The 16778-nt window shown below is 45.1% G+C and overlaps 1 protein-coding gene across 1 annotated transcript in view; it reads left to right on the forward strand.

Moving 5' to 3' along the window:
* Window positions 1–16778, forward strand: part of LOC125893322 (zinc finger protein 236-like) — a 73277-nt gene that overhangs the window by 40108 nt on the left and 16391 nt on the right. Inside the window, exons 19-26 of the mRNA XM_049583913.1 lie at window positions 642–818; window positions 1179–1482; window positions 9403–9506; window positions 10212–10655; window positions 12398–12543; window positions 14501–14732; window positions 14824–15015; window positions 15823–15981. Of these exons, the coding sequence (XP_049439870.1) occupies window positions 642–818; window positions 1179–1482; window positions 9403–9506; window positions 10212–10655; window positions 12398–12543; window positions 14501–14732; window positions 14824–15015; window positions 15823–15981 (1758 nt within the window). The remainder of the gene's footprint in view (window positions 1–641; window positions 819–1178; window positions 1483–9402; window positions 9507–10211; window positions 10656–12397; window positions 12544–14500; window positions 14733–14823; window positions 15016–15822; window positions 15982–16778) is intronic.

The following is a 16778-nucleotide window of genomic DNA, read 5'->3' on the forward strand; positions in this document are numbered from 1 at the left end:
CTATTAAATATATCATAATCCATTTTGTTTAAATTGGAATAATTAAAGGATTAGAATCCAAGTGGTACATTGTGATTAAAAATATTATTGCCGTATCTTCTAAAGCCTGGTCGTGCATTCCATTCACACCACGATTACAAATTAAAAAGTTTGAAATGAGACTTGGAGGAACCTTTAAATCACCGCTTCCCACAATCAGTTTTTACGGTGTGCTCTCTGTGTAAGTCAAGATATATGGAGGAGTGGAAAATAGAACACACCCATAGTTCCCTTAATGGAACAAATTAAGGTTTGATTAAGGTAATGACTAAAATGCAGGTTTTACAATATATCTAAATGTCTTCAGAGCAGTTAGTAGAAGTCTTAGCTTTAAAAATTAAATGAATGAGGATTAGAACATTACAACACGTGCTTTATTTAAGTACTTGGAAAAAAAAGCAAATAAAGAGACGATGCGTCTTTGACATTGAAGTTTCTTTTTTGCTGACTTTTAGCATGAGGTAAATAAGCAGTATGAGAAAAGTTACCAAAAGTTAAAATGTAAATTTCTCTTGTAAAACCTCCTAAAAAGTTTTAAATAGAACTTTATGAAATGTACAGACACCATGTGAAACCCTTCCTCTCTCATCTCTCGCTGACAGGAGTGAAGCCCTTTAAGTGTAATGTTTGCGACGCCTCGTTCACCACCAACGGCAGCCTGAACCGCCACATGATTATCCACATCAAGTCTTTCAAATGCGCCATGTGTGACGAGACCTTCCGGACCAGCCTGCTGTGTAAAAAGCATATGAAGAAGGAGCATGCTGTGGAGGAACAAAGTAAGGACGCCTAGACAACATTCGGATGTTTGATTACATGATATGCAGGGTCTTTAAAATTCCATTGCATCTCCATAGTTGGGAGGGCTGTTTGAAAAGTTTGAAAACATTTAAACAAAATTTCTATGTCTATAAAACTGATTTATAAAAGAAGGGAAAGGGGAAAGGCTATAAAATCTATGAGCATGCAACAGATTGATTTTTGTGTTTGAATTATTGGACATAAGGTTTGATGGTGTTTCTACACTTTAATCTAAGGTTTCAAGTAAAGTTGTGTGTGTGGAAATGATCTGCTGTTGGGATAAATGTGTATTTTACTCAAACAGTGATAATAGTGATAACAGACCCATATCCTCACAGTTATAGGTATGGATAGTCAAGACGTCGAGGAGGAGGAAGACGAAGAGGATGAGGAAGGGGACCAAAAGTCCAAGAGAAGAGGTTTGGAAATCATCACGTTCACCGAGGAGCAGGCGGCCGAGCTGGCCAAGGATCCCGGTGAGGAGGCCTCGGTGTCAGAGCGGATCCTCGCCCAGTCAGCGGCTGAGAGGGATCGGATCAGCGAGATCAAAGACAAGGCGGTGGAACTGGAAACAGAACCCAAGTTTGCCAACTGCTGCAGTTATTGTCCCAAGAGTTTCAAGAAGCCCAGTGACCTCGTCAGGTAAATATCACACCTGCTTTATACTCTCTCAGAAATTCATCTCTGGTCTGTATGAGGCAAAGATTGAATACAATACATACATTTTATATGTAGAAAATATTGCTATCCAGTCCCTTTAGAGGAAAATTCTAGTATTTTTTTAACTTGGGTGTATATATATGTATATATATATATATGTATATATATGTATATATATGTATATATATATATGTATATATATGTATATATATATATATATATATATATATATATATATATATATATACATACACTGCCACACACCAAACATGTCGGATTAAAAGACCATCTTTGACGCAAGTTACGTTCACCATTAACTATCTTACAGCCTAGCTTACAGTGTGTTTTAGCAGCAGCTTGATGTTTCTGTGGTGAGAGCTAATGGTAACTCCTTGCTCTGGAATCTGATTGGGCAGCATGAATTAAACACTTTTTTTCCCACCCAACTAAAGTATATGATGTAATGTAATTAGCTTGTTACATGATAATATGCCAGTGTCATGGAAAACTGGACTGATTGTAATCATGTGACCAACCAGATGAGTCTCTGCTGTCACACTGTGGTTTAGATGAAAAAATATTATATTAACTCTGGTTCTCTTTCATATAATTCGTTTCGTGTCTCACATTGGGAACGCCCTCGGCGTGACCTCGTCAGAAGCTCCTTTTACATTACGCCAGCCAGGATTGGCTGGAACTAAGCATGTCAGTGTCAGGATGGGTGGAGACCCTCCCCCTATAAAGGGGCCTGACACTGCGCTGCACGTCATTCAAAAACCTCTTCTCGCTATGAGCAGAAGTTCCAACCTCTCTCGAGCTGACTGTTTCTCCGTGACCTAGCTTAACTGTCCGCAGACACGAGCGAAAACTTGGTCGCCGGGCGCTTTGTTCACAAGGCAGTTATCCGAGAGCTATCGCTATCTGTGGAAAGTAGCAATACTTCGACAGCTAGCATAACCGAGTGGCAACACTCAACCCTACGGTAGCAATACCACACAAGTAGCAATACTTAATCACACTAGTGCTAGCCTCACCCGGCTAACGCACAACGGAGTCGCAACACTCCCACTGTATTTCATCCGGTGCCCGCTTCTCCTAACCACACCAGGCTAGCAGTTGCATACCATACAGCATAGCTTCACAGCTAACAAATCTCGCTAGCTTCACAGCTAATAAATCCCACTAGCTTCACAGCTGACAAACCCTGCTAGTGACTATGGCTAACGCTAATGCTTCCACTAAAGCAGAGGAAAAAACGCAGGTGCGAGCCTGCCCTTGCGGGAATAAGATTTCGAGCGGAGATACTCACCCAATGTGTGTGATGTGTCTCGGCCTGAAACATGCCCAAGCCGCCTTTGAGTCCACGGAAGAATGCACACACTGTGAACGCTTCTCCCTCAAAGTGCTCCGTCGCTGCCTGGCTCGTCAGACGAATCTGTCCGGCAGCGACCCGGTCTTGGCTTCCACATCCGAGGCTTCGGAGCTAATGGATATGGCTGTGGCAACGGCTCCAGAGCCCGAAGCTGGTCCGAGCTGGGGCAGCCAGCTCAGCCTCACCGGCCCGTTTTCCCAGGAATTAGACGGACCCGGCCTCGCGGCCGGCCCGCTCAGTTTTCTGGTGGAGATGGCGGAGGATGACTCGGATGGTGGGTCGGAACTCCTCATGACCGACGAGGATGACGACGATGATTCTTCACTGGGACTGTCGGGCCGGGTTGCAAAACTCCAACCCTCAACGACAGCTGTGACGGGAGACGGCTCGTCTTCCCCCGCTGTGGATTTGGACTTGCAAGGCGTGTGCAAACGCGCCGCTGCCAAGCTCAACATCCAGTGGCCCAAAGTCCAAGCTGAGGTGACGCGGTCCCGCTACGACGGGAAAAAGTTGCCAAAAGTGAAGAGAACAGGGAAACAACTCCTGCCTATCTTCCCAGAGTTGCTGGAAGAACTTGCTGTCTCCTGGCGCAACAAGCCATACAGAGAGAAGCATCCTGTGGTGGGCAGTTCCATGCTTGACTGCGAGGGGATGGAGAGCCACGGTCTCCGCAACATCCCTCCAGTGGAGCCCGTGGTGGCGGCTCACCTCCACCCGAAAGCATCCCTGTCATCACTGGGGCCCGCACTCCCATCCAGAGCGGATCGTTTCCAGTCCAGCCTGACAGACAAGGCGTACAAGGCGGCTGCACTGTCGGCGCGAGCCCTGAACGCCACCTCCCTTCTGATGGCGTATCAAGCCGAGCTGGAGGAGGAGATGACGGTTTCACCTGACCCCGTGTTGTGGGAGGAAATATGTGTGATCACTGACCACTGCCTTCACCTCCACAAGGTGGCCATCCAGTCACAGGGCAGAGCCATGGGGTTGATGGTGCTACAGGAGAGAGCCCGCTGGCTTAATCTCACCACGCTGTCAGCCAAGGAGAAGGAAGATCTCCTCGACACCCCCATATCACCCAAGGGCCTCTTCGGCGCGGCGGTCACGTCCATGCAAAAGAGGTGCGAGGAGAGAAAGAGGGAAGACAAAGCCCTGAAGCTGTGTCTGCCGAGAAGGGCACCCACTGCCACCCTCCCGGCTCACCGTCAAACCTTTGCCCAGGCTGTGGCACGGCCTCCTCCCACTTTCAAAATCCCCAAGCTGCCTAAATCCCAGGCAGCTCCTCAGGCTCCGCCAAGAGCACAGGCTCCAAAGGGTCCGTGGCAGAAGAAGTCTTCATCCCAAGAGGGGACTCTGCCCGACCGGCCACCCCCCACCTTTACCCACGGGGTAAGGAGGAGGAAACGGCAGGCCTGATAGTTCCAGATGCAGCCAGCGAGACAGCCCTGTTCCCCCCGGCTGCGCTCGCCCCAGCAGCTCCGTTCACGAGCATCGCCACAGAGCCCAGTTCTGTTCAGCGCATGGACAACAGGATGTTCAACCCGGCCCAGCGCCCTGTGAAGAGAAGCAGAGACAGTGTGCAGCAGATGGAAACCCCCAGCGGGTCCCAGACATGTCTCACAAGCACTTCTCATTGTTGCAAAACATTAAAATTGTCCCAACTGTCGCATCCAGGCCGAGTGCCGAGGGCGCAGTTAAAAACAATGAAAAACAAAATAAATCCATTGTTGAAAAACAGTTTGGTCACACATTTTACGGAGGGAGTGATCCCTCTCTCAATGAACGACCGTGCGGCGAACGTCGAGGCGGGCGCATGCGCAGTACCAACAGAGCGGTACTGCGCCCCAGTGCCACGAGAGGGAGCTCTTACTCCGTGTGTGACAGACGAGCCTGTCAGCCCGCTGACACTGAGAGCAGAGAGCTGGTCAAAATGCACAGACTCAGAGTGGGTTTTGAGAACATTAAACAGGGGATACAGGCTGCAGTTCGCCGTAACACCTTCACAATTCAGGGGAATAACCCAGTCTCAAGCCCTAGGCAAAGCCACTCTCTTCCTAAGAGAGGAGATTTCCTCCCTGCTAGAGAAAAGATCAGTAAGAATAATTCCTCCCGAACACACTCGGAGCGGGTTTTATTCAAGATATTTCCTGGTCGCCAAGAAGGGGGGGTGCGGCATGCGTGCGATTTTAGATCTCAGAGATCTAAACAAGCACCTCAGGAAATACAAGTTCAGGATGTTAACGCACACGTCCCTGCTGCGTTTTCTGCGTCCAGGCAATTGGTTCACTTCAGTCGATCTCAAGGATGCATATTTTCACATCCCAATATACCCACCTCACAGGAAATATCTCAGATTTTCCTTTCAGGGGACATGCTACGAGTATCTAGTTCTCCCCTTTGGTCTCTCACTAAGCCCGACTGATGGCATCATCCCTGGTGGCGGTTCCCATGGGACGCTTGCACATGAAAGGAGTGCAGCGCTGGGTGGCCTCACACAGATTAGATCCACACCATCATCGCTCTCACAGAGTGAGAGTCTCGGTGAACTGTACAGCAGCACTGGCCCCTTGGAAGAGCACAGGCTTCTTGACCCAGGGAGTGCCATGGGGGTTGTTCAGTGCAGAAAAGTGGTCACAACAGACGCCTCTCTATCAGGCTGGGGAGGTGTGTTCGAAGGGAGAGCAATAAACGGGACCTGGGATCCTCACATGCGCTCATCCCACATAAATCACTTAGAACTGCTGGCTGTTCACCTGTCACTGAAACACTTCCTCCTTCTTCTGAGGGGACATCATGTGTTAGTCCGGACGGACAACACCACAGTGGTGGCATATATCAACAGGCAGGGGGGCCTGAGATCCCTTCAGTTACACACACTGGCACACAGACTGATAGTCTGGTGCAGCAGACATTTTCTGTCCCTGAAAGCCACCCATGTGCCGGGGACACTGAACCATGGAGCAGATCTGCTGTCAAGGGGAAACCCTCTTTACGCAGAATGGAGACTTCACCCAGACGTAGTGAGTCTGGTTTGGGAGCGTTACGGCCAGCCAGCCGTGGACCTCTTTGCAACACAGGAGAACACCCAGTGTCCTCTGTTTTTCTCACTGCGCGATCAGAGTGCACCACTGCGGGTGGACGCGCTGGCTCATCCGTGGCCTCAGGTTCTGTTGTATGCATTCCCTCCGATAGCATTGATTTCCCCGACCCTAGCCAGGGTGAGGGAGGAGGGTCTGTCGATGATTCTCATAGCTCCCTACTGGCCAACGAAGCACTGGTTAGCGGAGATAACACAGCTCCTCCAGGGGGAGCCGTGGCCCTTGCCAATACCCTTGCCAATACGCAGGGATCTGCTGTCGCAGGGGTGCGGGGAAATATTTCATCCCCACCCAGAGAGGCTGGCCCTGTGGGCTTGGCCCGTGAATGGCTCAATCTACAGTCTGGAGGCCTTCCCCCAGGCGTGATTGAGACTATTCAGAGTGCTAGGGCTCCCTCAACGAGGTCCCTTTATGAGAGCAAATGGTCGATCTTTGAGAAATGGTGCTCAAACACACAAGAAATTCCCTTTCAGTGTTCTGTAGTGGTGATCTTGGCTTTCCTACAGAACATGGTGGACAAAAGGATGGCCTTTTCCACCATTAAGGTGTATTTGGCGGCCATTTCAGCCTGCCATATCGGCTTTGGGGGGAAAACTGTGGGACAGCATCCCCTGGTCTGCCGCTTTATGAAGGGTGCACGTCGCAAGCTTCCTGTTTCTAAACCATTAGCGCCATCCTGGGACCTCCCCATGGTGCTGGATGCCCTTTCAGCCCCACCTTTTGAACCATTAGATCAGGTGGACTTGAAAATGGTGGCTTTAAAGACAGTGTTATTACTGTCTCTGGCCTCAGCTAAACGTGTGGGTGAGATTCACGCTCTTTCAGTACATCAAGAATGTACAAAGTTCTCTGCAGGAAATACAAGGGTGACCTTACAGCCTAACCCACCATTTATGCCTAAGGGGTTGGGGTCATGTTCCCCTATTGACCTTGTATCCTTCTATCCCCCACCTTTCTCCTCAGATGAGCATCGGCAGCTACACATGCTGTGCCCGGTGCGGGCCTTACGCATCTACATGGACAGAACTGAAGGCTGTAGAAAAAGTGACCAGCTTTTTGTGTCTTGGGCAAAGAATCAGGTGGGGAAGCCAGTCTCTAAGCAGCGGCTTTCTCACTGGATTGTGGGGGCTATTGCTTTAGCTTATAGTGCCAAAGGGGTGCAAGTACCAGAGGGTCTGCGTGCTCACTCTACCAGGGGTCTCTCCACATCCTGGGCCCTTTTCAGAGGGGTCCCCATTCAGGAAATTTGTGCTGCAGCGAGCTGGGCCTCTTCGCCAGGTTCTACAGGCTTGATGTTACAGCCTCTTCTCTGGCCCATTCAGTGCTTGGTTTGGCCAAGCCCTAGTGTGGCTTATTTCAGGGCGGTTAGTCTTGACACTCTGACAACATCTGCCCAGCAATCTGGGAGTCAGTATTTTCCCAATGTGAGACACGAAACGAATGCTATGAAAGAGAACTTTAGGTTACTTGCGTAACCCCGGTTCTCTGAGTAGCATGAGTGAGTGTCTCACCAGACCACCCTCCTTGCTCATTTGTAGCGAGGAAGAGGTGATGGTTTTTTGAATGACGTGCAGCACAGTGTCAGGCCCCTTTATAGGGGGAGGGTCTCCACCCATCCTGACACTGACGTGCTTAGTTCCAGCCAATCCTGGCTGGCGTAATGTAAAAGGAGCTTCTGACGAGGTCACGCCGAGGGCGTTCCCAATGTGAGACACTCACTCATGCTACTCAGAGAACTGGGGTTACGCAAGTAACCTAAAGTTTTGAGCAGTCACACTCAGACAACTTGTTATTATATTATGTTGTCATAAACATAAAAATACACAAATACCAACACATTCTGACCAGCTTACATGGCTGTTAAAGCACTCAAATTATCAGCTGAGCCCAGAGATGTGTGGGAGAACTGATCTAATTAGCTATATTAATATGTATATATATTTGATTAAATGCATGTAAAGGTGATCAGAGGCAGCATATGTCAATGTAAGCAACACAACACACTCATACTTCTGGTGTAAACAGGAAGTTAAAAGACAAAACAGTGAAGTCTGAGCACTTGATTGACCCTTTACTAAGCCCCACCCCTCAAGCACAGACTGGCTAATCACAATGTAGCTTTGGCCAGCTCTAACAAGGCTCTGAAACCTAACTTGCTTTACAAGATCTACTGAAAGGAAGCAGAAAAACTCTGGCCATATTTGTCCAGCTGTGTGTCACCCCCGCGTGTGCAGGCAAACGGTGCCCAGCCTCCCCTGGAGCTCCCGTTTGCCAGCAAGGGTGGTGGTGGAGGTCTGCTGGTCAGCTGGCGGCATGGGGGGAAGCCAAACACTATTTATCTGCACACAAACAAAACCAAGTGCACATTGGCAAAGCCTTCCCTTTTAGTCATTTTCTTCTGTCTCAATTGTCAGTGATGTGATGGTTCACTTTTACACTGTCATCTGTAGTCTATGGTTAGGCTTTAGCTTCTAACTCTCCTTTTTAATAGTTTTAACCTGTTCTGGATATATCCTTCAAACACATATCATAGACCCATCTGGCTGCCTATCACTGAAATTGCTTTTTCATTTTTTTCAGTCACAGTGTGGGCTCTATGCTAGCTCTGGCAGCGTGATTGACCATTACAAAGGGGCGGGGCTTGGTGAAAGGTCAATTGTCGCTGAAATGCATAAGGTCAATAGGGATCTACAGGCAAAATTATAAGAAACAGACACCAGGTAAAAAAAAATACTGTACAGTACTTTATGGTGGAAGTAAAGAGATGAAGATGAAGCCATCTTCATCTATCCATATAAATAAAATACAGACCTATTAAATCAAAGGTTAGTAGATCATCCAAAGTCCCCGAGCAGTTTACAGAGGCAATTATGTGTCAGACTTCCTGGTTAATGATGAAATGTGTGAGGTCACATTCGATTGTGTTCATAACAATCAGAAAATAAATTTGAATGAGAGTGAAAACAGTTTTAATCATTCATTCATTAGCCATAACCATTTATAATTAATTTAAATAATAATAAATAAGAATCTTTCTTGAAGCCAATCCATGTTATTAGACCCACAAAGTTTCAACCACTTCTCTCTTGAACTTAGCTTTAACTTTTCTTCTCTTGAAGAATTCAAATACTCACCAGTGAGCCACATTTACTATTTAAGTTTTCATATTCCGAGTCAGAGTGCATTTGCAATTTCATACAAGCTCGTCTCACGACAGCACTGGAAACTAAAGGCATGAGATGGAAGAGAGCTCTTGGGTAGTAACCAGTAAACACTGGCAAGGCTACATATTGTGCTGTCTGTCTCTATTATGTCACCCATGCTACATTTTCATGCATTCAAACTTAAGTTGCACTCACTTGCACTCACTTCAAACCTCTTGTCTGTCCTTGTGCTCTCTGAAATGTGCCTGTGTGGGTCTGTTTCACTGTGTAGGCACATTCGGATACATACAGGAGAAAGACCTTTCAAGTGTGATGAATGTGGGAAGAGTTTTACGGTGAAATCTACCCTGGACTGCCACGTGAAGACACATACAGGTTAGAGTTTTAACATAAGAATGTATTGCTTAATTAAGTTGAAGTTTTTTTACTTTCTTACAGTGTTCCTGTTTCTGGAACACTGTGGTGTTTGCAGAAGTGTATTTTTACTAAAAAAAGGGGGGAGGGTTTGACACAGGATCTCGCAAAATGAGACAGTATGATGGAATCTTATATTTAGATTACGGAAATAAATGGTCTCACATTTTGGGGAATATGTTATTTGCTTTCCTGCTGAGTGTTTGATGAGAAGATTGATACTGTTAACAATTTTCTGCTCTCGTATCTGAGAGCGGTGTTGGATATCTTTTCATCTAACCCTCTGCGAGAAAGCAAGTAAACCCATTTCCCAGAATGTTGAAGTATTTCTCTAAGAGGAACTTATCAGAATGGGTTTCACAACACCTGTTTTGGATTGTGCATTGTCTCCCCCACCCCCGGCTATATTGAAACTTTTTGAATTACTGTAGCGAGAGAAAAAGTGAAGTTAGATAAGTTTCAAGGTTCTTGACCTGATTACAGACTCTTTTGGTATGTCCTTGAAATGTCAAAGCTTTTTGATATTTACAGCAATTATTGGCGTTGCATGACTGTTTTTTCAACAGAGCTATAATGAACAAAAAACAGAGACAATAAGTCAGTGTAGCCTGGAGGTGTGATGCTGTAGAGCCACAAGTCATATTCATTCTCACTATATCTTTGCAGGTCAGAAACTCTTCAGCTGTCACATGTGCAACACCTCCTTCTCTACAAAGGGCAGCTTAAAAGTGCACATGCGTCTCCACACCGGCTCCAAGCCTTTCAAATGTCCCTTCTGTGAACTCCGCTTCAGAACATCAGGCCACCGCAAAACCCACATCCAGTGCCACTTCCGGCCGAGCCTCGACAGCCGCAAATCCAAGCGGTCTGCCTCATCTGCCGCTCAGGCCAGTCAGGGTCAAGACCCAGGGACCGGGCAGGCCGTGGCAGCGGGCCAGGGGCAGCAGTCAGCAGCTTCAGAGGCTCTTCAACCTGTGGGTCTGCTACAGACAGCCAACTCTGACCCCAACATTTACCTCCCGGCCAACCAGGTCCTGACAGGGCAGTTTGATCAGAATCTGCTGCAGCCGGGACTGGTGGGTCAGGCCATCCTGCCCGCCTCCATGTCAGGTAGGGATTAGGGATGGGTCACACAGAACAAAAGAAGATTGCAGTTAATTAAGCAGTAGTTGCTAAGAAAATGTGCATATTTTACTGAGATTGATGGTTTGTGACAGAGCTTTGATTTTATTAACTCAAAGTTATAGTGTACCATGGTCAGCAGGCACCATTTTGAGAGGATGAAATAACTCACAACAGTAAAACGGAGGCACTAAACTTTATTATCCCAAAGAGTCACTCTGAGGTGTTGTGGACAACAGCACATTTTATTGTTTGGCACTTAACTCTGATCGTAATGTCAGGGTGATGATTAACAGACCAAAGTTTGTGGGTGTTACTGAAATGCCACAGGGATCGTCATTTCCAGTGTTGGCAAGTTTATGGGTAATCAGTTGGCTAGTTGCTTCAGACAGGATGAATAACTTCACAATGCCTGATGTGGCAAATGCTTGGAGGAGGATGGTGTTGTCGTATCACCACGAGCCATCTTCCGTTTACCCCTCCCTTTCCTTCAATGGCAGGATTCTGTTTGATTAATACAAATCTGCTTTGTCATGATACCAAAATTCCCCGAAGGATGTTTATGATTTTTGTTCTCATCTTAACTGCATTTTTGAGGTAGACAAAACGCCCAGGTGTCACAGATGGATTATCACTTTTAGGCCTCTGTGATTGGCTTTAACAGCCGAGCACTGAAGGTTAAAAAATCTAGATTACGGTTCCAGTTTAGGCCCAAGAATCATTCATTTGACTCCACAATATTAAAATAACATCAAGTTTTCTAATTTAAAACAAACAGTGATGAGAAATGTTTATTGGATTGGATTTATAATGCTGTGTAAATACTTAATAAGGCTGTTTATTTCTGAACACAGCACCATGCACGTACCAAAACACTCCAATTAATTTAAGTCAAATATGTTTACTAGAGGCTGGCTACTGTTTGCAGCCATAAAATGACTTTCCCCACACAGCGCCTGGGGCATAGCAGCCGGGGAGGTGGCCAAAAATGTTTTCCAGTCATTGCTTTTTTCTTAAAGCTCACCACTCCAGGTTTTCACATTCTCTCTCGTCCTTTCTCTCTGCTTTCTGCATTTTTGAGAGAAGTGCACAGTTTACTGTGGGCAAACCTCTCCCTTAGACCTCAGTCCTTTCATCATCTGGGAAAAGACTGAATACATTCCAGGATTTTCTTTGTTGTCTCTCAGTGGCTTTTGGTGGTACTTATTCATGAGATATTCAGTACCCTTACTGCAGGGATATTCTTCTTCTCCAACAGAAACCATTTTGGTTGCTCAGAAGCCTGTCAGTGCATAAAATGAACTGAAGGTCATGCCTTGAAATCTCACCTTTTGATATGAGATGTAAAATAATGTATCTGCCTTCAGGGTCATCATCGTTTGGTACCATGAAGTTATCACTTGAATTTAAATCAGGCATTGACCTTTGTTACCTCATATTTTACCTGCCATTACCTGCATATTCTCTGCAGTAGTTTTGATTCCATATTTTTTTTGTTTTCAGATGATAAGGCTGTTGTAATTTTGAATTTTTTGGCATGAATAGCAGGTTGAGCTCAACAATAGATTGTATTTTTTTTCAAAGTACGTACATTTTGATACTGGAAAAAGAAGGTAGTTTCTGTCTCTGTGCTGTCTGGAAGGTTAATTAACATTTAACATTAGCACAATTTGAGTATTATACCAGAAAAGTGAAATATGAAAATATGTGTGTGTCTGTGTGTGCTGCAGCTGCAGGAGACCTGACTGTGTCTCTCCCAGACGGCCTGACCACACTGGATGGCATCCACCTGCAGCTGACTCCTGCCAACCTGGTGTGCCCCAACGTCCAGATCTCTGGCATCGATACCAGCAACATCAACAACATCACACTACAGGTTACACACATTGTGTTATTAGTGAGCTCTATGTGTCATCATCACCTTGACCTTAAGTTGCTAAAAAGTAATGTTGGATAATTGGTGACCTCTCTGTTTGTCATGAATCAAGTTCTTAGTGAATGGTGTGAGAAAACTGAGCCTGTGCTCTGCAGCATATTTTCATTGAGTCAAATATGTTTAAAGCATGACTTGCAGTAGTTATCTCTCTGTCATGAGTTTATTTCTTAAATCGTACAAGTCTCATGACCCAAACCTTTTACTTACGAGAGTATGAACCCTCATTGACAAAACTACCAGCCTGAAATCTATAATAATATATTAGAAATCAGAACGATTGTCATTTTCTGCAATGCTTTTCAAGGGCTTATGAGCCAAGAGAGTAATATTCATTTACACAGACACTGTAGCATATAGTGACACTGTAGCATACACGGACCCAACCTGTCGGGTTGGGTCCGTGTTGGGTTCGGGCTTGGGCCGGAAATGTTTTATTTAATATGTTTAGTGTAACTATACATTATGTATGACAATGCTAATGTAATGGTACTATTATGCTATGAAACACGTTATATAAACACACTACATTAGAGCTTAGATTTTCTGCTGGACCCGAACCCAACACGGACCCAACCTGTCGGGAAATAAAACATTTCCTTGTTTATAGCATTTCCAAAAACATGCACTCTGTTTACAAAAAGCAAATGTTGAAAAACTGTCTGATACTTACATAATGTTTATCAAGAAAGAGATTCTAAGTGAAAAGAGGAATACATCTAGCCAAATCAGTGTCACTGTTGTCTTTAATTAATTAAACATCAGGTTGTAATTCTTTGCTTTAATTTTGTGTGTCAAAGCTCTTGTAATTGCAGGCTTTCTAGGTCAGTAAGAAAGACTGCAGCCTGTTTCCCTAGTAACATCACAAAGCTTCCTGTCTTGTTGTTTCTTCATTTTCATCATGTAATTAAGCAGAAGACACTTGAATTATTCCTGGGGTGCATATCATTTTGTCCGAACCATTTCACTCAATTACTCAAACAGATTAGTTTGTGCAAAATTGCTGTTAGATGTGTTGATGTATCATCAGCTTTATTAAAGGTAGAGTAATTCTTAATAAAGGGCATTTCACTTGTACATTTCATTTACAGAACAACCAAAAAAAAATTAAAAACCACCATGTCATAATTAATTACTTATAAGAAGATGTGTTTGTAATCAAGAGATTAGGGTTTGTTTGTTGCTGTGTGGAAATGTGTTTACTGAATTAAGACATTAAAACAGTTATTAATGAGCTTCTTTTTACTGCAGCTGCATCGCCATAGGAGCAGTGTTTGGGCTGTAGCTCCACAGTGGTAGATTGGGTGATTCTTGACCATAATGTCAAAGGTATATGAACTAAACCAAAATGAGGAGTCTAGTAGAGGAGAAATCCTACAGTCTCACAAGAGCACCAGAACAAGATTCAGCAGAGCTGCTGTGAGGGGATCCATTGAGTGATGATGGGTTTTTGTTCAGTCAGCTGTAAAAGTAATAAATTAAATTTTTGTTTTCGACGCATCTGATCTGCACACTGGGGTTCCAATCCACTCCGTTTTTTTAATGCTTAAATGACATTTGGATATTGGGATTTGTTCAGACAGTGATGCGACTCATCCTCTTTCAAAACTCATGAAAAGTTTCCATGTTAGAAACTTCATACATTACACGCTAGAATAGATTAGAAGTAGTGTCCCAAAAAATGCAGGACATACAGGTAGGTTCAGTGAAAGCTTGTAGGCCAAAGATTATATCACAGCTTTTCATCACAACGTGGCAGTGGGTGGAATTTTCCTTGATGCTTTTTCAAAAAGCAACCATCTTCCCTATGGCTGTGGCCATACATTTATATGTCTCACTCTCCTTTCCATCCTCCACATCACCCTTCCTCTTTCATCTGACTTAATGCTTTTGCTTCCAGATTGACCCAGCCCTCCTCCAGCAGACCTTACAACAAGGCGGCCTCCTCTCTCAACCCCTGAGTGTCGACACCGGACTCGTCTCCCACTCTGGCGGCCAGCTCATGTCCACAGCTGACCCCTCAGTGTCCGCCAATGTCGTCATCCACCCACTGACCAGCCTGGCTCTGCAGCCCTCCACCATCACGCCTGCTCAGGTCACGATGGCCAGCCTCTCTGAGCAGGATGCTACAGGTATGTGTGGCAGCTTCGGCTGAGAAAAATAACAAGACACTCTCTGATGTGAGTTGAATCACAAACCTATGCTTTCCTGTGGATTGAGCAGGTTCTCAGGACCTAAGCCATGTCATGGGCAGCTCTGGGTTGGTCACCGGAGGCACCAGCGGTCAGGAGCTCACCTTGACCATCAACAGCTCCAGCCTGACGCAAGCCCTCACCCAGGTTCAGGCCCAGGCCTCAGCTTCTGGTTCCAGCGCTGCAGCAGGAAATCCTCAGGAGATCACACTCACCATATCAGGTGTGGATCACTACAATGTTGGTCTATCAGGAAAAAAAAGAAGCTGTATACTGTACACACTAACATTGTCTTTTCACATGTGCAGAATATCAATAACACAAAGATGAAATAAAAATTCCCTCAAGGTCCTGGAACACATTTATTGATTACCTCACTCAGGCGAACACGTATACCGGTAAAGAAAAAAGCAGACGCAATAATAACTCACAGCCCATAGATTCATTTTGAAGCGGCCTCACAAATCAAGATAAAAAGCCTCAGTAATAGAGGTTTTGAGTGATACATCCTCTTGACAATCCAGTTTCTTTTTCTGTACATCATGTCCAGCATGAAGTACCCCCCGTCTAAGCTGGGTGTATATCAGCTGGGGATATATGATGTATCCAAAGCGTAGAGGTACGTTGAGCCCCCTTAAGCCAAGATAGATCATGCCTGACTGCATGACTGGAGAAGTTTGAGTGTTTTATCTGGGAACTTCTTGGACTCTCATTCAGTTTTGTGATAAAATTATTGAACTGCTCTTCAGATCCTTTAGACTAAAGGCAATATATATTGTTATATTGTTATATAAACCCTTGTTTTTGTTTGTCTTTCTCTTAAAAATGGATGGAGATGTTCAGTGGAGTATTTCTAGCAATTGATTTTTTCTTTCACTAGAGGCACTGGAAAATAACTGAGCATAGAGCCCAGTGAATGGCTTTCAAGCAAACTGTCATTTTCAGCATCTTACCATCCTTGGAAAATTCAAAACTGTAGATAGTTTCTTGAATTCTTGAATAAAATCGGCTTTCCCCCATACTTTTACAGGTCAGGATCTGCTCCCGCAGCATAGCCATGCTAATGGTGCTGAGCTGAACGGCAGCATCAGGCTGGCATCACCACTCAACAGCCAGCCCACCAGCGCAACCCTGACTATCACCAATGACCACCTCCTACCTCAGAGCCCGGCCAACACTGGAATAGCAGGTTAGGACTGGCATAGAAATATGTGTGTTTTTGTGTGACTACTTCTCTCCTGTGGTGTTTGCAGAAATAACTTTCAGAGGGGCCCATCAGTCAGACTTAGACAGTGAAAAGTTATTTTGTAAACTTAGTTTTCAACACTGTGGGCATCTCAGCTCTGATGCGATTAGTCAGTATGCCACAGCCAAATCTGGTCTGGCAGGACAAATTTTGCTCACACAGCAGGTTTCATGGGTTCCATAAGGTGCTGCAAATCCAAGAGCACTCCACAAGTTGAAAATTATGCACCTTCTTATCAAAACTTTCATATTAAAAAATGTTACAGACTTTATGTCACTGTTTTCTCTCTTTTCCTGGCTTTGTACTCACTGCTCATGAAGGAGCTTCCCTCCTGTTCTGCTACCTGCAGTATTTTAGCATGCATTTATATACAAACACAGTTTCACACAGTAACTACTTCCTCAAGGAGAGGTCAATTCACCTTTCTTCTCAGGTTTGCCAGACATCACTCACTCTTTATTCAGATCAGACTCTATGATAAGAGGACGAGATGGATCAGTTTGTGACCGTAAGCAAATACATCTCACTCCCTTTTTTACTGAAAAGGAGAATCCTGCTACTCCCCAGAGGGTTTATTACAGCTGTCTTACAACTGTAGACATACAGTATACATACAAATTGTGAATAGGTAATGTACCGGTTCTCATTAGTGAATGTACGGATGATAGATGCGACTGTGTAGCAGCTCAGATTGGGCAGAAATCTCTTCCCAGCCTCCCTCATACTCAATCCATGGCTAA

The sequence above is a fragment of the Epinephelus fuscoguttatus genome, linkage group LG8 (genome assembly GCF_011397635.1).
Source record: "Epinephelus fuscoguttatus linkage group LG8, E.fuscoguttatus.final_Chr_v1".
NCBI lineage: Eukaryota > Metazoa > Chordata > Actinopteri > Perciformes > Serranidae > Epinephelus > Epinephelus fuscoguttatus.